Raw genomic sequence first — 24,330 nt, forward strand, 5'->3', positions numbered from 1 at the left:
TTATGTCTTTCATTTTTATTTTTTCATGATACAGAGCCATAGGCTCAGGGATTTCTCCTTCCACTTGCCTGCAACTTAATACATTTGTTTTGTTTACCTTCCTGAAGTCAGGATTTGTATGTTTTGTTTACTGCTGTATCCTCAGTGCTTCTATGACAGCACTTAACGCTACTAGGAAATATCTGCCAAATGGATGGATGGACAGAAAGATGGCTCATCCGTGCCAGGTACCATGCCTCTATCACAATAAAATATCAAAACTGTGATTTAAAATCATGAATTTAAATGTAAAGGAGAGTCACAGAACGAGCATAATCATTTTGCAAGGAATTTACAGTGTAATGGAAAAACTCCAAGTCATATGGATTTTTTCAGGGGGAAAAAGCAAAATGTAAGTACAGTTGCCTAGAATTCTCACAGTGCTTATTTATAGCTGTGGCCCAAGTGTAGTACAGACTTCTCTCGCTTTAGTGCAGCTTATTGTGTTTTGCAGATATTGTACAAAAAGCTAAGGTTTGTGGGAATCAGACATCCAATAACTGTATTGGAACCATTTTTTTCAAGCATGTGTTCCATCTCTTCAAGTCACATTTTGGTCTTTTTTTTTTTTTCCAAGATTTATCTATTTTTATTAGAAAGGCAGATTTACAGAGAGCAGGAGGAAGAAAAACAGAAAGATCTTCCATCTGCTGGCTCACTCACCAAATGGCTGTAACAACCAGAACTGAGCCCATCCACAGCCAAAAGCCAGGAGCCTCTTCTCAGTCTCCCACACAGGTACAGGATCCCAAGACTTCGGGCCGTCCTTGACTGCTTTCCCAGGCCACATGCAGGGAGCTGGATGGGAAGTGGAACAGATGGGACATGAACCAGTGCCAGATCCTGGCACTTGAAAGTGGAGGATTGAGCCATTTAGCCATCGTGCCAGGGCCCCACCTTTGGATCTTTTCCTCATTTTTAGCATAGTAACTTGCGGTTAGTAATCTCTGATGTCACAAACTGCACCCGTGTAAGATGGAGTTCCTTTCTATAGTTTGTGTGCTCTGCCTCCATCAACCACCTGTTGTTCTCCAGGCTCTCTTCTCCCAGAATTGACTGAGACACAGCAATATGGAGGGCAGATCAGCAGTCCTCTATAAGCAGTCTCCAGGCGTTCAAGGGAAGGGAAGTCACGTGGCTTTCACTTGCAGTCAAAAGCTTAGTGAGTATTATCAATATCTGGGATACTACAATACTGAAAATAATGAAACACTGAAAACAGAAAGTTCTTGAAGGAAATTCAAAGTGGTCCTGCAGTGAATACATGAATGGTAAGAAAGCAAAACAGCTTTAGTGCTAAGATGCAGTAAATCTTAGTGGTCTGTATAGAAAATGAAACCACCTGAATATTCCCACATGAATCAGGATTCAGACAGGGAGTGACGCATCCAGGCCCATCACATGGGCGGCAGGAAAGCAGGCCTACCTTCCATCTGCTGCTCTTCCCACCATTCTGTTTCAGCGTTCGCAGAAAGCACAGGCAGGACTCAGTCAAGAACCCAGTATAGGATGGAATGGGATATTGTACCAAGTGGCAATCCAACCTGCTGCATCACAATGCCTGCTTCCCCCACCCAGGTCTTATTACTAAAAAAGATTTTGTTAGGTATCACCATTGAGTGATTCCTCAATTGGATCTGAGATGTGGATTTTAAATCTGGGTGTCATTAAAGACATCTGCGACTCATGGAAGGCTGCTAAACATATCAACAGAGGGGTAGGCATTTCCTTAGCAATAATAGCTCAGTTGTGTTCATGCCACAAAGGAGACCCCGAGTTCCCAGTTTTTGGTTTTGGCCCTGCTCGGTGGCTTTGCGGGCCTTTGGGGAGGGACCCAGTGTGGATGGGAATTCCATCTTGATAGATGTCTGTCTCTCTTCCTCTCCGGTAAATATCTACCACACCATTTAACTTGTTAACAAATCTGATGTCATTCTTGCTCAGAACATTTAAATGACTTGCATCACCTACAGAGGCCATGTGCAGAGGCAGGGATTTGACATAGCAGCTAAGATGCTTCTGGGGATGCCCAGATCCCGCAACAGAGCACCTGGGCTCCAGGGCTGGCTGTGCTCCCTCTTGCAGCCCCCTGGGGGGAGCAGGTCAAGCAGCTCAGGAGGTCGGTGCCCTGCCACCCGTGCAGGAAGCCCGGATGGAGTCGGTCTGGTGCAGCCACAGCTACCGCAGGCATCTGGGGAGTGAACCAGTAGAGGGGAGATAGTTCTGTGTCTCCTTTTCAAAGAAATAAATACATTTTTTTAAAATGTTTATTTTTTTTCAAAGAAAAACAGCAACAGCTAATTGGAAACCTACTTATTTTTCAACTTCAATTTTGCTTTATTTAAATTTAGAAGTGACTTACTGATTACTATTTTCAACAAACCTCCCTTTGCCCCTTGAACGTTTACCATCTACTCGTGCACAATCCTTCCAAGGAGATTGCTCCCGCGTATTATCTCCAGGTCCTCGCTTTGCTCCTTTTACCAAAAAATGCAAAACACAATTCCGTCGTGCATCTTAACGGCTCCAATCATCAAAAGAAAAAAAAGGAAAAAATTCTTTGGAATAGCCAATTAAGTGGAATTTTAAAAATTCACAAGAATATATAGCCAATTAGGTTGAATAAAAAAAAAATCCACATGAATATGGTTTGGTTGGGGCAGGAATCCACTCCCATGCTCCTGGAAATCTGATCCCATTCCATGAATCCTTGTAATTCATCCTCCGTATCTTATCCACATTATGATTTGAATCCAATGATCCAGCGCCAAGCATTGGGATCCAGTGAGCCCTCTCCAGTCCAAACCTTTATAACTAGCAAAGCCAAAACAGAGGAGGCAAAATGTTAGATACTGCCGTCAAAAAGGGTTTCTGGGGAATGAGTTATATCTGTCATCAATTTCACAGATGTACATCAATAACTAGCAAAGTCCCCAAAACAAGTTTCTGAATGGTGTTCAGATAAACTTTAGAAACTTAACCATCATAGAGACTAACTGAAGAAGCATCTAATATTTACAGTTCAATGGATAATGCCAACATTTGTTACTTAACAGCGCATTACAGATTTTGTGGTTGCAAAGTTATGCGGTTGTAAAGTTAACTGGTATTGCTACCCACCTAAGCCTAAACTAAATCTAAAGCTCCCATTTGCAATTTAACTTGTAAATTAAAGTGTTTCAAACATGAGTCAATTATGAATACTATTTTAAAGGGGAAGGTGAGACTAGATTATCTACACCAAAATGCTGGAATTCAACATTCTGCTTTCATTTTGTCTTTAAAAAATGATATAGCAATGCTCTATCAGTCACACAGAGGACATGCAGGGTTAGCAGTATTGATACTATACTCTGTCTTGTTGGAATCACTGACACCCTGTACCCACACGTACAGCGACAGCAGGTCACAAATAACAGTTGGAACTAAGCTCTGTGACACATTAACCAATTCTTCCCACATTACTCCCTATTAAAACAAACCAAAAAATAGGGAGCGGGTGAGGGGAGCAAAATAAATTGTTACCAAATGGGCAATACAATGATGCCACAATTGCCCAGGTAAAGAGCATTGCAATTGTAGCCAAGGGTAACTGCACTAAGAAGCAGTTTGCAAGTATTTCGAGGTAAACACACTCATTTTTAAACCCTTGTATTTTAGTATAAGGTCAATACTGCCAATTTCATCTGGGACAATAGCACTTGGAGTCATACCATTGCCTCCATTGTTGATCTGATCCTCCTCCTCCTCAATCCTCCGTTTGACCATCCTAAAATGATTGAAATGTGCTCCCACAATCCTTAATCCAAAGCATCCTTAATCCATCTCTTCAGATATGTCTACAGAAAGACACGTGAAAAGCAAGATAAACAAAAGAACGTCCCCAGGTAAGATAACCACAAACAGCCCCCACATCCCAGTTCACACAAATCAGCAAAACAGACATCACAATATCGCAGTCTGAAGGGCATGGAGAATGAACTAAATTTAAACAATCCTGTCTATGACATCCCTTAAAGTACAATTTATCAAAGGCATGAGGGGAATGTAGTTGTTAGGAGCAAGGGGATTTTACACAAGAATGCGATTTAACACCAGCCCACTCTGAACAAAAACTGTTTGAATTTAAAAAAAAAAAAAGAAAAGAAAAGAAAAGAAAAGAAAAGATTGTACTGAGTAAAGGATAATTGTATACAACATGGGTTCTACAAAAAGTGTCACCAAACCAATCATCTTATGTACGGGAGCGAGATCTGCTATGACGCGGGGAATAGCGGGGTGACCCTCTGCTTCTGCTCGGGGAGTAACTGCGACTCCTGCTGTTGCTCCTGCTGCGGCTTCGGCTGCGACGGCGGCTTCGAGATGGAGATCTTCCAGAACTGGGGCTTCTGGGCCCATCAGCCTTCACCCGGATGTAGGCGGTTTCTCCCACGTGAGATCTAAACTTAGTGTTGTCCAGTTTTCGAACTGCATAGGTCATATCTTCTTTCCGTACAAACTCCACGACACCGGTGCCATCTCGGTGGACATCAGCGTAACATATATCGCCTGCCTCGCGCATGTGATCCTTCAAATCCTGCCAGCTTCCACTCGGAGGCAGTCCAGAGACCACCACGCGGTGGTCGGACCGCCGGGATGGGGGGCCATAGCGGCCTCGGGGCGCTCCGCCCCATCCACCTGCACCTCCGCCTCGGCCCGGCCCGCGGCCGCTCCGTGGAAACTCGACCCGGAGACGGTAGCCGTCGTAATCGTAGCCGTCTCGCTCGTGCACCGCGTCCTCCGCGTCGCGCGGGTCCTCGAACTCGACGAAGGCGAAGGGCGGGCCCCAGCGGCGGTTCTTGAGGTCGATGTCGCGGATGGCGCCGTACTTGTAGAACACGGCCTCAATGTCCTTGGTTCGGATGTCCGGGGGTAGGTTGCCCACGTAGATGCTACAGTCGCTGTTCCACATCGGGCCACGGTTCACACCACCTCTGGACATGGCGACGGCGGGCGACGGCGACGGTGCTGAGCGCGGGCGCGAGCAGGAGAGGCCTTCCCACCAAGTCAGCTGGCAGCAGCACTGAAATAAACACATTTAAAATTTTTATTGCGAGGTTTCCTTATTCATTACAAGGCATAGTTACTGAGACACAGACACACGGAGAGATCTTCCATTTGCTGGTTCACTGCCCAGATAACCATACAGGTCAGGGCAGGGCCGGTCTGAAGTTAGAAGTCCAGAGTTTCTTCCAGATCTCCTACACGGATGGCAAAGGCCCAACCACTTGGTCCCTCTCTTAGCAGGGAGCTGACTGGGACGGACCTCAACGGCACAAAATGGCTTAACATTGCTCCCAAGAAATACATTTTTCAAAAAGATTAATTTTCAAAACTTTGGTTCATAATTCTGAATGGCAAGGCGAGTTAAAATTCAGCTTTCTAAATTCATTCAGCAGAGGTGCTCATTTAGTTTAATCTGCCTTCACCCCCGCTTGCCTTTTCCTCTCCCACACCTCGTTTCCTACCTTCATCCACTCCTGGGACTTCCTGTTTTGCCAAAAAGCAAACAACTTTGCATTTCACCTACATATCACACTCCCTCGGGCCTCTCGGGCCTGTCGGGCCTGTGGGCCTCGTTCCTATAAAGGGCCACCACACACTAACACCCTGTTAAAGCTGGACGGCTCCGAAGCCCCCTTTTCCCGTGTCCCCAGAGGACGGAAGACGTCCCAGTGTTTCTGGGTGGACCCAGGTAGAGACTCGTGCTTGTGTGTGCGCGACCACAGCTTTCACGGGCATTTTGTTTGCACTTCTGCCTGCCACGTGTGTCTGACCTACACTGCGTGTTTCTCCAAGTCTTCACCTTTCCACGTGGAGCGAACCGACTGGCACAGAGCACGGGTTTCAACCCCTCGTTAGGGGATTTTGCTCCGGGGAGCAGTGCTGGGAAACCGTTTTCGCACGGTCACAATCCGAGCCAGGCTCTTCGAATTGCAGGTGCAACGGTTTTTTGGAATCGCTGTGGCCCTCTTTTGGATGACACGTCCATCCGTCGGTCAGCTGCACAGGTTTGCGCCGCACCTGCAGCACCTGCCACAGCTTATCATAAGGCTAAAGCTCTTTGCAAACAGGTCTTACCTGAGAACAGCAGTCTCCAGTTCAGCTGGCTCTATCTGACTCAATATTTCCCGCAGGCCTAGCAAATTAGTAGGATTCAAAACAAAAAAAAGTTGTTCGAGTGACACAGCTGTTTACAGACAGACAGGACTAAGTACGAATAACTTCAAACGTGCCAATTCTTGGCCGTGCTTTCGGCCCCTCCACGCTGTTTTAAGAATTTACTATCCAGGAAGACGGACTGGCGGCAGGCGGCCCCCCGGAAGTGATGATGTCACAATCTGGACCAAAAACTACCCTTCCCAGAATGCGCGGCGGAAGTGGCGCGCTCCCTGAACGAGGTGTGATTGGCGAGGAGGCGTTTTCTTCCGGCGGGTCAGGCCCTCGGAGGCGGTGACTGGAGGAGGTGTAGGGCACGCCATTACCGGCTTGGGCGGGCTCTCTCGGGGAGGGATTTGTGGGTAAATTAGGTCTCCCGCCCGCCGAGGAGATGGATGAGGACGGGCTTCCCCTCATGGGGTCAGGCATAGACCTGACCAAGGTTTGTAAAAAGACCGAGTTGAACTTCCGGCGGCCGGGGAGGAGAAGGAGGCCGGGGAATCGATGTTTATCCGGAACCTAGGGAGACCCCCTCCCCTTCACCCCAACTTCCCCAGGCCCCAAACTGGCCCGAAACCCTTCTGCCGACCAGGGAGAGAGGGCGCCGCGGTGCACCTTCCTGGAACAGGGATTAGGCGAGGCGTGTGCGCCTTCAGCCATAGCTTCCCCGCCGGAGATGGCGACTGGCTGCGACCTTTGAACCAAATGCTTTAGTTAGTCCCCAAGTTTGGCGTTATAGACGTCGTCCTGGTGGATCTAGAGCCCCGTCCTCAAACTTTGCCACGAGACACCCCCGTTGAGGAAAACAAGCTTGACAGTCCTACAAATTCACGTCACATAACACAATGTCCCAGCGGGAGGCCTGAGTCGAGGGGTTGGCCGGCCTGCGTTCCTTCTGCCCAGACCTGTTTGTTTTTACACGACACAGGTGCCTGCTATTCAACAGAAGAGAACGGTGGCCTTTCTAAACCAGTTTGTGGTGCACACTGTGCAGTTCCTCAACCGCTTTTCTACCGTGTGTGAGGAGGTAGGTCCTGTGATGCGGGGTGGAGGAGAGTCACATGGCTCTGGGGCGGCTGCCCGTGCCTAGGAGCCTGTGTTCCCCTATAGGCGCTCCTACCACACGGTTGGGGGATCAGCCCAGCCCCAAGCTCTGCTGACTCAGCAATCCGATGAACATGGGATCTTGTTTTTAAGCTTTTTTTTTTAAATCTAATTCTCGGAACCTTTTTTCCTCAAAATGTATAGAGTTCATTCAAAGACAAAGGGCAGAGAATGATGGGGGTTGCCGTGGGAAGAGACGAGGTTCCTGGTCTTCGCACACAGTGGGCAGGGGCCCATATGCGTGGGTCATCTGCTGCCGCCTTCCCAGGAACATTACCAGGAAACAGAAGTTCAAGAGCTAGGACCCCATCTGATACTGCAGTGTGTATGGGGTGCCGGCATCCAAAGTACATGCTTAATGAGCTGGGCCACAGCTCTACCACAACACTGGCCACTAAGCAGCAAAATCTTTCCTGGTTTCCCAGTAAGACAGAAGAAAAAAAATATGCTCATTGATTAAGTCCACAACCCAATCTGAGTGTCCCCCTTGAGTGACAGGAACTCATATACTTGAGCCATCAGCCAGTTTCCAGGGTGCGCATTAGCTCAAAGGTCAGGTCAGACACAGAGCTGGAGCTCTGAGCATTTTGACATAGAACACAGGCGTGGTGACATCCCCACCAGATCCGAGCCCACTGCAAGCGCTGACACGTTTCATTAACTATATCAGAAGCCCACTGCCAGCCATGATGCATTATATTAACCTACTCTTGCTTATATAAAAGCCTCCACATGAGCAAATTGTAGCAGTAAAGGGTAAAATTAGCTTTGGTGTCATAAAAGAAAGATTCTAGAATTTTTCTTAAAAAAAAATTATTGGTCTTATTGGAAAGGCTGATTTACACATTGAGGGAAATACAGGTCTTGAATCTGCTGGTTCACTTTCCCAGAGGCCACAATGGCCGGAGCTGACCTACTCCAAAGCTGGGAGCCAGGCCTCCCATGAGGGGACAGGTGCCCAAACATTGACCCATCCTTCGCTGCTTTCCCAGGCCACTCCTGGCTTTAGATTGGCTCAGCTCCAGCTGTCACACCCCTTTGTGAACCAACGGATGCAAGCTCTTTCTCTGTCTCTCCTTCTCTCTGTAAATCTGCCTTTCCAAAATAAATAAATAAATATTAAAAAAAAAAAAAAGTGGAGTTGTAGGAACAGGAACCAACGTGCCCATATGGGAAGCTGGCGCTGCTGGCAGAGAATCTTCTGCAAGCCACTGTAGCAGCCTCTAATATTTTCTTTCTAATAAAACTTCCTAATATAAAATGCCCATTTTAAAAATAAGCATACCTTAAAGAATTGCTTTCTCTGTGGCCAGCTTCAGATTATGTACTCTTTCTGGTTGTTGACAAAAACGATCATTTCTCAGGATATTGAAGTCCTGCTTATTATTCAGAGTCTTAACAAAAACCTAGAAAGCAGTCTGAATACTGTGTGTCTGCCAGATCGGGAACTGGCCAACCTTCATGGACTGTGTGACCAAGTATAACAGTGTTTGCAATTAGAAGGGTTTATGGACTCCCGATGAAACTGTTGAATGTATCTTGACAACAGGATGCTGGACTCTGCCATTGTCCATGCCTGCAGTGTCAGGATACGCTTAAATAGCGGAATGATGGACTTATACCTGATTGTGAAGGAGTATGACATGGGGGAAATTATTGGTGGGAGGGGGAACAGGGCTTTGGGAAAGGGGGCAAGGGAAATGCTGGAGCCTGTGGAACTGTATCATGGAATAATAATTAAAAAAAAAAAGAATGTAAAAAAGCAAAAAAAATTAGGAGGTTTTAAACAAATATTATGGATTGTACTTTATGATGATATTTTTATTTGTGTGGGGATGCACACACATATCCACTGGAGGGTACTTTAAAAAGTCTATAGAAAATGGAATTAAAGTATGTTTATTTTGGTACAGATTTTGCATTTGCATCAGATTTTGGAGGACGCGTGTGTGTGTGTGTAGGAGAGAATTGCTTACATTTAAATTTTATATTACTGTTTTGCCCTTTTACACTTCAAACTTGAGACTGTGAATTTGGGATTAATTATAGAATGCTTGTCTATCTAAGTAATTTTAAGAGTAGAGTCTGTTCCAGGTTCTCTAGCCTACTTTTTATTCTTGTTTTCAATGAAGAATTCCTTCATTCGTCATCCAGTAATAATTATGCACCTATTAAGTGTCAGGTATTATTCCAGCAATTGGGGCTATAGCAATGACCTAAAGATTCGCTAGTTTGGGTTGATATGCCAACCCCTATGATTGTTTACTGCTTAACGGTGAGTTTGCTAAAGTTGAAAATGAGTTTTCTTTGTCAGTGAATATTATTTTATGAAATATCTGTGAAATATTCTAATGAAGACAATTAGACACTTGAGTTTCATCGCTTCTCGGCCTTTTGGCTAAGATCCTGGATAGATACTTGAGTTGAGTTTCCATTGCTAGCCATGGATTTGGACATTAGTTTATCAAAAAGTGACACATATTTAAATCATAATTGCTTTTATTTTCAAACTTGTGTTTAAAGACTCTGTTTCGTTTTTAAAAGATTTCTGTATTTGAAGGGTGAGGTGACAGAGAGATCTTTTATCTGCTCATGACTTCTCAAATGGCTACAATGACTGGGGCTAGGTAAAGACAAAGCCAGGAGCCTGGAGCTCCATCCAGGTCTCTCCCATGGGGGAAGGGGGCCAAAGACTTCCGTCGTGCTCTGCTGCTTCCCTGGGTGCGTTAGCAGGGAGCTGGAGACGAAGCCAGCAACTGGAGCTCAAATCACGCTCTGATATAGAATGCCAGCGTGCCACACAGCGACTTAGCCCGTTGAACTACAGCGTTAACCACGGACTTTATTCTTGTCTCTAAATTTTTATTTTTCAGAAACTGGCAACCCTTTCTCTACGTATCCAGCAGATTGAAACAACTCTCAATATTTTAGACGCAAAGGTTTGTATTTCTGAATAATTTGTAGTATAAACCACAATGTGTATGCCAGTTTTTTCAGTCATACTTTCATTGCATTTGAAAATGAACTCCACTTATCTGCTGCGTCTATGAAGTGGTGTGGTGTTCTGTTATTCACTGTGAAGCATTAGCCAAGTCTATTTAAGTGTATGCATGGCTTTAGATTCCTTTCATTATATTATTCAAAAAATAATGTAAATAATATGTTAACCAGCTGTACTGTTACACAGTTAACTTCCTTGATGGGAAATTCCAAATTACTTTACACTGTTGTAAAAAAAAAAAAAACACTTTAGATGTCTCCAGTGCAAAATTCAGAGATCAGATCAGATAATTTTCTTTTTTTTTAAAGATTTATTAATTTTTTTATTACAAAGTCAGATATACAGAGAGGAGGAGAGACAGAGAGGAAGATCTCCGTCCGATGATTCACTCCCCAAGTGACCACAACGGCTGGTGCGCGCTGATCCGATGCCGGGAACCTGGAACCTGTTCCGGGTCTCCCATGAGGGTACAGGGTCCCAATGCTTTGGGCCATCCTCGACTGCTTTCCCAGGCCACAAGCAGGGAGCTGGATGGGAAGTGGAGCTGCCGGGATTAGAACCAGCGCCCATATGGGATCCCGGTGTGTTCAAGGCGAGGACTTTAGCCGCTAGGCCACGCCGCCGGGCCCCAGATAATTTTCAAGTGCCAAGTAACAGAACCCATTCTTTTTTACTGTTAAAATGAAGTAATTTTCTTTTAATCAGCTGTTGAACTGATCCTGATTTTATTTTTATTATTGTTATTTTCCACAATATGGTTTTGTCGACGTAGGAGTTCATCCCTCCGATCCCCATTTTCCCTTCCTACTTCCCTCCAGCCGTTTGTCTACAAATTATCACAGTAGTTACCCCCATAGTAACAGGTATACGTTTAAGGTTCTGCTGTTTAAATGTATTGTATCCTGCTAGGCATAGAGAAAGGTACAAAACATAATATACTTTAAAGATATATTTAAATATTTTATAGGGAATCCTGCTGTTTTTTGGAAGTAGAGATATGTAACGGTACCTATTTTGATATCATGGATTTTAAGAGATGATCAGGAAAAATAGAATGCTATTTTGAACTAAAAGATTTGATAAATGACAGTGCCATATTTAATTTAATTAGGTTTTTTAAAGCATGATGTATCTTTTCCCTGCCTGTCAGGTAATGGATACACCTTTATTTGTGACTTTGCCCTTTTTTTTAAGATTTTTATTTTAAATTTTGAATTTTATGGTACAATTCTGTAAAGTCTGAGATTTCCGCCCCCCTGCAATTGCACCCCCTGGCTGATTTTCCCATATTGTTACATTAGTATAGTCCTACATAAGGAGTTATAATTCCATCAGTCTGTTATGTAAGTGTGTCCCGACATTACTGGTACAGACAATGTCAGACAGTCCAGCATCCCGTTGTCTAGACATGTCCAAACGTTTCATTGGGAGCCCATCTTTGATTTGGAAGTAGAGATGCATGTGGCATTGTCTTCACATCTGGATGTGTTAGTCTATTTTTCTATCACTATACATTCCAGTTTGCTTGATGATTTCCTCATATTAGGGAGTACACATGGCATTTGTCTTTTTGGAATTGACTGATTTCTCTAGCATAATGGTCTTTAGTTGGGACCATCTAGTTGCAAATGAAATAATTTCATTCTCTTTAATGGCTGAGTAATTTTCCGTGGAGTAGACATACCACAGTTTGTTTAACCACTCATTTTTGGACGGGCATCTAGATTGTGTCCATGTCTTTGCTATTGTAGATTGTGATGCTGCAAATATAGGATTACAGACCTTCTCATATGCAGTTTTCATTTCCTTTGGGTATATTCCTAGGAGCAGGATAGCCAGGTCATGTGGCTGGTTTATTTGCAATTCTTTAAGCACTCTCCATACTGATTTCCATAGTGGTTGCATTAGAGTGCACTCCCACCAGCAGTGATGGAGGATACCTTTCTCCCCAGATCCACACCAGCAGGTGTTGCTAGTAGAATTCTGAATGTAGGCCAGTCTCACTGGAGTTAGGTGGTACCTCAATGAAATTTTCATTTGTGTCTCCCTTATGGCTAGGGAGCCTGAGCATCTTTTCATAAGTCTGTTAGCCATTTGAATCTGTTCTTTCTTTTCAATGAAGCAACCAACAGAATGGGAGAAAATTTTTGCGTACTACACAAGTGATAGGGAACTAATATCCAGGATTTACAAAGAGTTTTAGAAACCCAGGGAAAGTTAAAAAAAAAAAAAACCTGCGAAGAAATGGGCAAAAGAAATGAACAGACATTTTTCAAGTGACTTTGCCCTTTTACCCCAGGAAATTTAGCCTTGAAATTATTTATTGAATATGTATGTAGAGGGAAAAATGGTATTAGTCTTTTTAGAATTATGACCAGAATGCAGTGTAGGGACTTCAACAAGTGTTCCTCTCACATTTCTCTTGCTTGAAGTTCAGGATACCTGGCCATGAACATGTTCATTATTCTAGCAGCCATACCTGCCTGACACGGGCCCATAGTCACTGTGTTAGAGAAGTGATAGCTGTCAGCAGTTCTCAATGAGTAATCCTACTTGAGCCCGTATTACCATCAAATTTTTTCATCTTTGTTGTGAGTGTCTGACTCATTTGAATGTTTGAGGAATTCTCATGGAGGTGAGTCCAGGGTCACATATTAGGTTTCCATTTGAACAAGTTAGCTTTTTTTCCATGGCCATGGTTTATTCCCTAGGTTAACCAAACATCTGAAAAAACATTTATCATTGATGGCAAGATGAAATTGGGGTTGAAAAGGGTTAGCATACTTCATGAGACGTTAACCTGATATGCTTCATGATTTTAGGTTGAAGTGCTTACCCATTTTGTGTTCAGTCGCTGATGGTATGCCCAGTTTTTAATACACAAGAAATCTATTTTAGTAATATTCAGCAGTAAACGTTTGAACAAAGACAAAAGAATGAGCTATGTTATACATTAAAGTGTAAAGACAAGAGTTCCATCATACCCCAAATAGTTTAAATATGCACCAAAGATCTTTTGGTTACAAAGCATTTTTAGTGAAATTTTACAATAGCTTTGTAAGGCACTTCCTCTGAGTCCCCACTTTCCTGATGAGCGTCTTATCGAGACATGGGAGATTGACAAAATGTCCCAGCTTGCAAGTGGTTGAACTAGAACTTAATACTATGCAATCTGACTACAAAACCCCATACTTTCAGTACTTACACAATAAGATTCTCAGTATTTTAAGAATAATTTGGGAGAAAGGAGTGGTTAAGGAAAATTTAATTTTTGAAAAATTCTTCAAAAGCATTTTGTCATTGTAATTCACTTTTAGTTTGTGATGTGGAAAATTAAAGATGAGAGATTATAAACCTAAAAAAGTTGCATAAACTTAAGATAACTGTTAGAAAATACACATGTAAAAAAATCATAGCATGAAATTATGCTCCTAATGCTGTCCTGAGACGCCAACACTGAGTTTCTTTTCTCAGTTGTCTTCCATCCCAGGCCTTGATGAAGTCAGATTTGAAGTATCTACTTTAAGTGTCACAGATGACTCACGTTCGGAAACTGCGCTGGAGCCATCACAGGTAAGTCTTTTAAGGTCCAGGAAGCAGGAGCAGCTCTCCTTCACTGTGCCTGGTAGACCTACCTAGCAGGTTGGAAGGAAGAAAAGTGGGTGAAACTAAGTTTTGTTTTGTTTTGTTTTTAAGATTTATTTATTTATTTTTTTGAAGATTTATTTTTATTGCAAAGTCAGATATACAGAGAGGAGGAGAGACAGATGGTGAGATCTTCCGTCCGATGATTCACTCCCCAAGTGACCTCAACAGCTGGTGCTGTGCCAATCCAAAGCTGGGAACCTGGAACCTCTTCCGGGTTTCCCACGCGTGTACAGGATCCCAAGGATCTTGGCAGTCCTCGACTGCTTTCCCAGGTCACAAACAGGGAGTTGGATGGGAATTGGGGCTGCTGGGATTAGAACTGGCACCCATATGGAATCCCGGCGCGTTCAAGGTGAGGACTTTAGCCGCTAGGCCACGCCGCCAGGCCCAATTTATCTATTTTTATTGGAGAGGCAGATATACAGAGAGGAGGAGAGACAGTAAGGAAGATTTTCTGTCCGCTGATTCACTCCCCAGCTGACCGCAAAGGCTGGAGCTGAGCTAGTCCGAAGCCAGGGGCTCTTCCGGGTCTCCCACGCGGGTGCAGGGTCCCAAGATTTTGGGCCGTCCTCGACTGCCTTCCCAGGCCACAAGCAGGGAGCTGGATTGGAAACAGGGCTGCCGGGATTAGAACCCTCGACCATATGTCTACGGCCATACTGCCCTGAACACGCCCAATCTCCTTTGATCTCGGAAGCTAAGCAGAGTTGGGCCTGGTTAGTACTTGGATGGGAGAACCGGCGACCATATGGGATCCCAGCATGTGCAAGGGGAGGACTTTAACCCCTACGCTGTCACGCCAGGCCCGAAACTAAGTTTTAATGTGAAGATTGTAAAAACTTGAAAGATTATGGGTTTTTTTGGAGTGAAAAAAATTTTTTTTTTAATTTTGAAAGGCTTCCTGCAGTTAACATTTTCTTTACCTGTAAAAACCAAGATCAGTCTAAGTTCCTATGAGAACATAGCTGTGAAATGTTCAATGTAGAATTTTGAAACATACACAAAACAAAATAATGAATACTCATATACCCCATTCCTGAATTCACTAGTTAAGAGTTTTTTTTCCCACAATTGCTTCATCTTTTTTTGTTATTTCCCTAAATGAATCTCAGATATATCATTTTACTCACCATAAATCCTTGAGTCATTTCTGAAAAGTCTTGACATTCTTTAATTTTATAAAAATCAGTGCTTTTATTATACACATTACAGCGAACCATAGTTCTGTTGTCCATCTGACCCCTGCTACTCAGGGATGCCTCTTGGACCAGGTGCAAGGGCCTAGGCTGAGTATTTGTTAGATTTGAGGCATCTCAGCCTGCCCTCCAAAACTACTGAATCAATCTACATTTTCACACATTCCCTAGGTAGTTTTAGGCTCTTGAAATTTAAGAGCTACGGATAATAGATATACCATTTGTCTGTAAAGTTTACAGCTCATTTGTTCACAGAGAATGGAAACGCTGCTGTTTCTCAGTTGGGTAACAAAATCCAAACTCAAGTAATCACTAAACGACTAACTTCCAATGTAATTTAAGTCTTCATTTTTGCCTAGATTTGGTATTTTTTCAGATCACAATGATGTTGGTAATCACAATAGCTAAGACTTGAAGTATGCTTACTTTTTGCCATGGCTTGCATGTCTAGGTGATTTCTATAACATAACCCATGTTAAATATGATTTAAACACTTATAAACAATCCTTGTTTATACATGTGTCATGTAAGGTACACAGAGGCTTAAATTAATTGCTGAAGGTCAAACAGTAACGTAAGAGCTGACATTTAAGCCAGGCAACCTACTGCCAAGAAATCTAGCTCATATCTGCTGTATTACATTATACCATCTCTGGTACCGGCTTTCAGTTCATTAAACATAATGAAGATGTGTGAAGCCCTGTGGAGAGCACCTTGTACAGTGGGTTCTGTGTTCTGCATCTATGGACTCAGCTGTCTGTAGTTCAGAAATATTGTTTTAATTGTGCCTGTACTGATTATGTACAGACTTTTAAATAAAATTTTCTGAACAATAAGCGTGAACAGCTATTTTGCATTATAAAATATATGGAAGAATAGTATGAGTTGTATGGAAGAACTACACCATTTCATTTAAGGGCTTTGAGCATATATGGTCTTTGGTATCCTTGGGGTTTCTTGGCACCAATCCCCCATGAATATCAAGGAATAATTGTGTTTAGATATAGTATTATTTAAGAAATGAATTCAGTGATCATTTATGCTACACTTAGATATTAGAAAATGTAACCTCAGTTTAATTTATATAATGAATTCCATTATGATGGAATGTGTTTTTTATATAAAGTTCATGTGGAATTCTAGCTGTTGTAGGGGTGTCTGACAAGCTTGTCTACAAAGACCACCCTTTTTCTGAAATGACATCTGTAAACAATATTAATATAATGTTTCCACTCATTCATTCTTTGGTAGCATTGTCATATAGTTCTCCAGAGCTTTTAAGTATGATCTGTCTTTGACCATGACTTTCTCCCAAGTGCTGATTTAAATTTCATCTATGATACATACTTGGATTTTAAAACTTAAGCTGTTGTGTTAGTCTTTGCCTAAGATGTGTCATCAAAAATTTAATACAATAATCACAGATAAATTTCCTAATTTGCTTCACAAGTGATCTGATATAGCTCTGACAGTTTTATTCTAACATTGGACATTAATTTCCCTAGATGATTTATAAAGATCTGTTGGCTACTTAATTTAAAAAATAATAAAATTGTATGATTGATTTTAAAACTGATAAGTATTGGTAGTTTAATAGTTTAATAAACTGTTCGCTATGTTCTTAATATGTAAGTCACTTCACATTCCTCCTTCATTGTTACTAGCTTGTTATGTGAAATATTTTCGAAATAGGCTTAACACTAAGTTTCCATTTGCCTTACTGTCATCTCAGTAGTCAGATAAATAGTAATTAGATATTTTTAGGGAAAGTCATCCATTTATCACCATCTCTAATCTATCCTTGAGTCAAAAGGGTTTTTGTACACATTTTTTTATGCAACTTTAAGTTCATGGTTCACATTTTAGTATTTGTAATAGAACATCCAATTGTACAGATTGAAGTTGATTTGAGAATAAAATGAAGGGCAGTTGAGAGATGTGACGGAGGATTTAGTTGGTTGTCCAGATAGCCAAGTTGTAAGGCATCATGTAATTAAACCTTGCTGAGGTCTTGGTTATTAGGACAGAGTTAATAGCTGAGTTGAAATCTATTTGTAAAAACATACTTGGATACATTTAAATTTTGTGCTTTATTAGTAATGTTTTGAATTTTTGTATTTACATATAATGCAGGTAAGTATACACAGAGATAAACATGTAGGTTTAAATATAGATACACTCACTTTTGTAATACTTGGTATCATATAATTGGAAAAACTTGAAAATTTTTGGATGTTTCAGAATTTTTGACAGATTAAATTGTATTTCAGTTATTTAAGAAAAATTCATTTTAAAGAACAAAGGAAGATATATACTAATTTATATGCATTTAATCTTAAATACTGAGATACAGAATTGAGTTCATTTATTAAAGAATTTCCTCATAATGCTTATGTGCTGATAATGGTATTCACAAAAGTGATTCTAAATTTGTAATTTAATAGAAAATTCAAATGTTATATACCTGTGTCCTTTATTAATGACAGGATTCCAACAGAGACAAGCTTCAGTTACACAGTATCATGCAAAATGAGGACTGCCTGTATAATGAAAGCACCTTTTGCTCTAAAAAAAAGACCATTCTACAGTGTTTACGTTGCTAGTTCATTTTATTTAGTCTTAACTGCTATGTGAATACCATTACCACTGTTGCTTCTATCAGCAGCTGAAATGTGCGGAACCAGATAGTTCTTTCCCACCAGTTCTGCAGGCAATGCTTTCTAGAAAGTTAGAATAGACATGTCCACTTAGAATAAGGTGATTTATAAATGAAGAGTTCAGCAGATGATGGATACCAGTGAGATAAATTCTCTTTCAGAACTGATAAATTGACAAATAGTTTTTTTTGGTGTCATTAAAAGTTCCATTGAAATAAGATATCTTGCTATTATTCATGTTTTGTGTGAAGACTCTGAGGTGGCCAAGTAAAGCAAAAATATGTTTTTGCATACCATGAGTATAATTGTGTTTTAAGGAACATTTGTTAAGTATAACTTCCTCTGAAGTCATATTTAAGTATTTATAAATATTTGGAAGCATGTATCCCATAATTACTGGTATTTAGACTCAGAAGTGTGATTCTGTTCTACATGCCAATTGTCGTGTAATTATAAAGAGGAACATTCCTTGTAAGTAACTTGAAGAAGCCCTTTATGAACTGACTGAAGATTTACACCAAGTACTCTGCAGCAGAATGGTGTGCGAGGCTCTGGACCACAGGAAAATGAGGTATCAGCAGAAAATATCGTAACTGTAGCCAAGGATCCAAGATACGCCAGATATCTCAAAATGGTTCAAGTGGTAAGTTAATTTAGTCTGTCTTTTCTGTTCAGCAGCCTCATTTGAAATGAATAACCCTGGAGGTTTCATTGTGATTTTTTTCAGTCTAAGGAAACCACCAAGCTGAGTGACCAAGTTTTCTGTTCTCTTGCTTCTTTCCTGTTTTAATACCCTGATAAAAAGTTACTGCAAGTGACAGCTTTCTAATTAGCATGCTTTAAGTTAGCATAGTTTAATATAGATTTATGTTATGTTTTTGGTTTACACAAAATTTTCATTGCAGATCTTGGTTGAATCAGCAAATAATGAAAGGATTATTCATTTAGAAAATCATTTACTGTAGCTTAATTCATGTATACTGACATATATTCTTTAGAATACATTTGTTGCAGTGTTCGTTTGTAGGACAGAAATGAATTCTCTTGGCCGTGTCAGTAGTGCTTTTAAAATTATGTGTTTTCAGAATATTTGTAATTCTCCATAATAAGATAGTTACTTTCATCCCTGTAGAAAGTCTTCCGATGATTCAAGAGCTAGCTGAGCATCATTTTTCTGTTAATCAAAAATGCCATTTTTATTGTTGTCACACCAAACAAAAACTGATATTAAAGGAGAAAAGTTATGTTTCTGTATGACACATAGAAAAAAATTATTCATTTGAAGGGAGAATAACAAAAAGGGGAAGAGTTTTTTTTTTTTTTTCCCAATGGAATAAGACAGTTCTCTTTCCTTTTTTTTTTTTTTTTTTTTTTTTTTGAGAGTCAGATATACAGAGAGGAGGAGAGACAGAGAGGAAGATCTTCTGTCTGATGATTCACTCTCTAAGCAGCCGCAACAGCTAGAGCTGCACCAATCTGAAGCCAGAAGCCAGGAGTCAGGAGCTCCTCCAGATCTCCCACGCGGGTGCAGGGTTCCAAGGCTTTGGGCCATCCATGACTGCTTTTGCAGGCCACAAGCGGGGAGCCGGATGGGAAGTGGAGCCTCCGGGATTAGAACCAGAGCCCATATGGGATCCCGGGGTGTTCAAGCCGCTAGGCCATTGCACCGGGCCCTCTCTATTTCTTTTCTTTGTTTTTAAAGATTTATTTATTTTTATTGGAAAAGTAGATTTACAGAGAGAAGGGGAGACAGAAAGATCTTCCATTCTCTTGTTCGCTCTACAAATGGCCAGAAAGGCTAGAGCTGAGCCTATCCGAAGCCTGGAGCGTGTTCTGGGTCTCCCACACACTTACAGGGTCCCAGGGACTTGGGCTATCCTCCACTGTTTTCCCAGGCTGTAAGTAGGGAGCTGGATTGGAAGTGGAGTAGCTGGAATACTAACCATGCTCTTTTGGGATCCCTGTGCTTGCAGGGGAAGGATCAGCAATTGAGTCAACATATGGGCCCAAAACAGAAATCTTGCCTGCTCTGGTTTACTCGCTAAAGAGGTACAAAGCCCAGGTTCTGGTCCAAGGCAGGAACCTGGGACCACAACCAGGTCTCCCTCAGGGGTTCAGGAGCCCGAGTCCTTGGAGTCACTTTGCACTGCTTTCCCAGGCACACTTGCAAGGAGATTCAACAGAAACCTTCATCTCTCATACAAGTTGCCAAGGTAACAAGTAGCAAATGAACCCACTGCACCACCATACCAGTCCCTGTTCCTGGCAGGGTTTTTTTTTTTTTTTTTTTGGCAAATCATCGAAGTAACTTGAAAACAAAGTATATTCTCTTTGAAACCCAGAAAGAATAGATTAGCTCCTATCAAAATTCTTCACTAACACTAATACCCTGAACTCTGGCTCCAGAAAAAATAAACTAGATTTTAGGATGAAAATGCCTAAAAGTTGTTTTTTTTTTTTTAATAGGAATAAAGCCAAACTAGTTTGAGTATGAATCACAATGACTGTATTTTTAAAGCTAGAGCCCAGGAAGAGCAAGCCTCAAATATAGACTGTTTAAAATGACAGTCTCACCAAAGAAAAAGCTTCAGAGTGACTCATAAAGGCTTTTTATATTGGTCTCAGCTTACCTAACCTACGTAAAATAGGAAATAGGAAAATCTATTCCGTAAGAATGACCTGAAGTCTTACATGAAAGATTAGATCTTAGAATCACTTTGAAATAGCAGTCCCCATTTATCTGAAGTTTTGCTTTCTATGGCTTCAATTACCTGCCATCAGTCATATCTGAAAATATTAATCGTAAAACTAGGAAAAATAAGTAATTTGTAAGTTTTAAACTTCATTCTGTTTCGGGTAGGCAGATGAAACCACACTGTCTCCCACCAGGACGTCAGTCATCCCGTTGGGCCTGTCCACGTGACACCTACTCGTTAGTCATCTAGGTTATCAGACCACCTCTCCTTTCCTCTCCAACTTGGAACTTCCAGAAAAGATGGCAATGTCATGCCACTTTAGAAAATGCCTGAAGAATCATTAGGAACCTGTTGCAATCTATGCGTTAAATTATTCAATTCTGCTATTCATAATGTAAAAAAAAAACCAACTAGGTAGATATTTGTGTACTCCAGGTGTACTTTCCTATTTTTATGTTGGTATTGTGTATTTATTTATGTTTTAAAAGCTTTATTTATTTTTATCTGAAAGTCAGATATACAGAGAGTAAGAGAGACAGAGGAAGATCTTCCATCCGATGACTCACTCCCTAAGTGGCTGCAACGGCCGGAACTGAGCTGATCCGAAGCCAGGAGCCAGCAACTTCTTCCTGGTCTCTCACTCTGGTGCAGGGTCCCAAGGCTTTGGGCCATCCTCCACTGCTTTCCTAGGCCACAAGCAGGGAGCTGGATGGGAAGTGGGGCCGCTGGATGGGAAGTGGGGCCGCTGGAATTAGAACCGGTGCCCATATAGGATCCTGTACGTTCAAGGCGAGAACTTGATCCGCTAGGAATTTAGCCGGGTCCTGTAGTTTGTTCTAAAGTGGTTTAGTTTCTTGAGTGTTACTGCAAAAAAAACAAAAAACAAAAAACAAAAAAAACCAGTATTCAGAAGGAATCTACATAGAAAAAATAAATATGACCTCTGACCATAAGGAGCTGCCACCTCAGTTCTGGAGGCAACCTCACTTTCCCAATAAGATTACAGATTTCACTAAGAATTATCCAGTTTGTCTCAACTTCAGAGATTAGCGAAGATTTCTCTTGCTTATCACTTGTGAGAATTTAATCTTAATTGTTAGTTTAGTGAAAGACTGACTTCAGTATGAGTCATCAAAGGAGTTCTACTTTGTTGGTGTGTGATCCGCATAGTTTACTACCTGTGGTATTCTTTCCTACGGGGAATCAAATCAGGATATTTAGAAGCATGCATTCCAGTTTTTAAGGAATTGTTTATGTTAGCAAAAATGAAGATACCATTCTAAAACATAGACTGTATTCCTGAGATTCTAAAAAGTAACAGCGCAACAAGGTTTCTCACTTTAGAAGACTAATTAAAGATGTTTGTTCTTCAATTGCCTCTGCATTCTTACCATTAAAAGAAAAATAAGTCAGCTGATCCCCTGTGGTGCCTTTTATGTGTAATTCCACTTCCGCTCAGTTTCTTCTGTGTTTGTAATGTAGAACTTTCTTTCATTCAGTAGCATCTCAGTGTTTCATAAGCCACTCTACAGTCTTGTAACTTTATCCCCACTTCCTTCCTAAACTATTGCTAAAAATCATTTTATCCTAATAAAGACAGGGACAGAAAAATGTTTCTCAGGTTGCTCCAGTTTCTTCTCTGTTACAAAGTGCTAGAATCTATAGACCAGATCATTCAGTTTAGCTAGGAAGACCCAGATGGTCCTGCAGACTACATAAGCAAGATCGGTCTTTCCAGACTTAACTCTGGGTATTAGCATGAACTGTAAGCTTTTTGCTTTCCTCTAAACTGCCTTGAAAGCTTCCCCTTCCAGGATCCTAGGTACATCCTGGAACAGGCTGCTTTTACATTAACCTGGTCTCCCCTTTCACATACCTACAGATACTTCACAGTCTTAATAATTATCATAACCTCCTTTGAACAAAAACAGATATAATTTTTTGCTTGCCACAATTACCACTTAACAGAGTAGTAAACAGGACCTTGGTTTTTGGCCTCCAGTGTCCCCCACCACCCTTTTTTTTTTGTCACTCCTGTGAAACGTGAGATGGGGTGGGTACTCTGAGAGACAGCTGAAGTGCCCAGGAGGACACTGGATCTGTGCCCTGGGGTGCTGGGACGCAGCGCGGTCCACTTTGCCACCTCTGCCACGTGCGGCCCGTCTGACCGTGTTCAGATCGTGTCACCTCTCAGAAAATGAGACCTGAAGTTCCTTCTTGGTTCATGGTGTATTAATTGATACCCAGATTACTATTTTGTTACTAATGAATGTCACTGGAACATCTACTGGCATTTTCTGATTTTTCTGTCTTTTAATTTTTAAAAAGATTTATATATTTTTATTGGAAAGGGAGATCGGATTTACTGAGAGGAGACAAAAAGATTTATATCTGCTGGTTCACTCCCCAAATGGCCACAGTAGCCAGAGCTGAGCTGATCAGAAGCCAGGAGCCAGGAACTTCTGGCTCTCCCGCACAGGTGCAGGGTCCCAAGGCTTTGGGACATCATCTACTGCTCTCCCAGCCATAAGCAGGGAGCTGGATGGAAAATCCAGCATCTGGGACACAAACCGGTGCCCATATGGGATCCTGACATTTGTAATGTATGGTTTAGCCATTTCGCCATTGTGCCAGGCACCCTTCTAAAGTAAATTTTACACAAGATTTTTTCAAGAAATAATACTGTTATGTTCCAAATGTAGCAGATAATTGATTCTGATTTAATGTTTGTTGTCATAACAGTACAGCTTGACATATTGCTTTATTCTGAATTACTTATTGCTTTTATAACTTAACTGGAACTGTATGTATAGGTCACTTTTCCAAAATTTCTCCACTTTTAACTGGCAGAGTTTGGTGATTCCTTTGCCAGTAATAAATTGTGTATTAGGAAAGTCCAACCCCCACATTAAGAAGCTAATGACTTGTATTTTTTGAAAACATACTTGCCAAAATGGGACACTTACACTTTTTTTTAAGCTCTATTTTCTTTGGCTGACATAAAAAGTGAATTAAATAATCTCTGGGTTTGTGGTTCAGCTGGATCTGTTGCCAGCAGGATGTTGACCTGGAGAAATGTGACTTCCATTAACTAAGGGCAGAGATTGCCAAATGACTATTTCAAATGTTCATTAAGAAGTGATACACCCAGGATCTGGAGAAACTAATGCGGCATGAAGTAGAGTATGCTTCACATTTCACGGGTAGGGGAATGTTACCCTCAGACATAGCTTTCCATGGCAGCGAACTCCAAGGGAGGTTCCTCATGGCAACAATATTGTCTGAAAAAAACAAAAAACAGGAGCTACTGGTGCTTTTTTTTTTTTTTAATTTGAAATTCAGATATACAGAGAGGAGGAGAGACAGGAAGATCTTCCATCTGTTGATTCACTCCTCCAAGTGGCTGCACGGTCAGAACTGAGCTGAACCGAAGCTGGGAGCCAGGAGTTTTCTTCCTGGTCTCCCACATGACTGCAGGGTCCAAGGCTTTGGATATCCTTGACTGTTTTCCCAGACTACAAGCTGGATGGGAAGTGGGACCACCAGAATTAGAACTGGTGCCCACATGAAATCCTGGTGCATGCAGGGCAAGGACTTTAGCCATTAGGCTACCGCGCCAGGCCCTACTGGTTCATATTTAACCACAACTGTGAAAAATAGTGATACAGATTTAGTTCAATAGCTATGTTATTTCTTCAATTTTAAGTAATATGCAAGTATATTTATGTGTTTCATTTAACACATAAAACAAAGGATTATTAATCAGTTACAAAGTCAGTTTTTTTAAAACG

At 41.5% G+C, this 24,330-nt stretch overlaps 2 protein-coding genes across 6 annotated transcripts in view; one reads left to right on the top strand and one right to left on the bottom strand.

Moving 5' to 3' along the window:
* Positions 1-2,337: 2,337 nt before the first annotated feature.
* Positions 2,338-6,385, bottom strand: LOC105942078 (serine/arginine-rich splicing factor 1-like). Of its 2 annotated transcripts, XR_001168313.2 has the most exons (3): positions 6,160-6,385; positions 3,753-5,101; positions 2,338-2,853 (listed from the first exon to the last, which is right to left on the bottom strand). XR_001168313.2 is itself a non-coding variant. In XM_058673175.1 (2 exons), the coding sequence occupies exon 2, from the start codon at positions 5,018-5,020 to the stop codon at positions 4,274-4,276; it is 747 nt and encodes a 248-aa protein (XP_058529158.1). In that variant the 5' UTR covers positions 5,021-5,101; positions 6,160-6,385; the 3' UTR covers positions 2,338-4,273. The 2 variants fall into 2 exon arrangements, 1 of the variants encoding a protein (XP_058529158.1); XM_058673175.1 differs by having other exon boundaries at positions 2,338-5,101.
* A 119-nt stretch (positions 6,386-6,504) lies between these two features.
* WASHC3 (WASH complex subunit 3) overlaps positions 6,505-24,330 on the top strand; it is a 33,929-nt gene continuing 16,103 nt past the window's right edge. Inside the window, exons 1-5 of one of the 4 annotated variants that reach the window (XM_058673177.1) lie at positions 6,505-6,679; positions 7,166-7,264; positions 10,215-10,280; positions 13,817-13,915; positions 18,379-18,486. In XM_058673177.1, coding sequence (XP_058529160.1) covers positions 6,629-6,679; positions 7,166-7,264; positions 10,215-10,280; positions 13,817-13,915; positions 18,379-18,486 — 423 coding nt within the window. In that variant the 5' untranslated portion in view covers positions 6,505-6,628. Of the gene's footprint in view, positions 6,680-7,165; positions 7,265-10,214; positions 10,281-13,816; positions 13,916-18,375; positions 18,487-24,330 lie in introns of all 4 variants that reach the window. The other 3 variants (XM_058673176.1, XM_004589605.3, XM_004589604.3) reach the window with 3 other exon arrangements.

The sequence above is a fragment of the Ochotona princeps genome, chromosome 15 (assembly GCF_030435755.1).
Source record: "Ochotona princeps isolate mOchPri1 chromosome 15, mOchPri1.hap1, whole genome shotgun sequence".
In the NCBI taxonomy this organism is placed as follows: Eukaryota; Metazoa; Chordata; class Mammalia; order Lagomorpha; family Ochotonidae; genus Ochotona; species Ochotona princeps.

Coding starts and splice junctions, on each gene's coding strand:
- LOC105942078 (XM_058673175.1), bottom strand. CDS start 5,020: ATGTCCAGAGGTGGTGTGAACCGTGGCCCGATGTGGAACAGCGACTGT.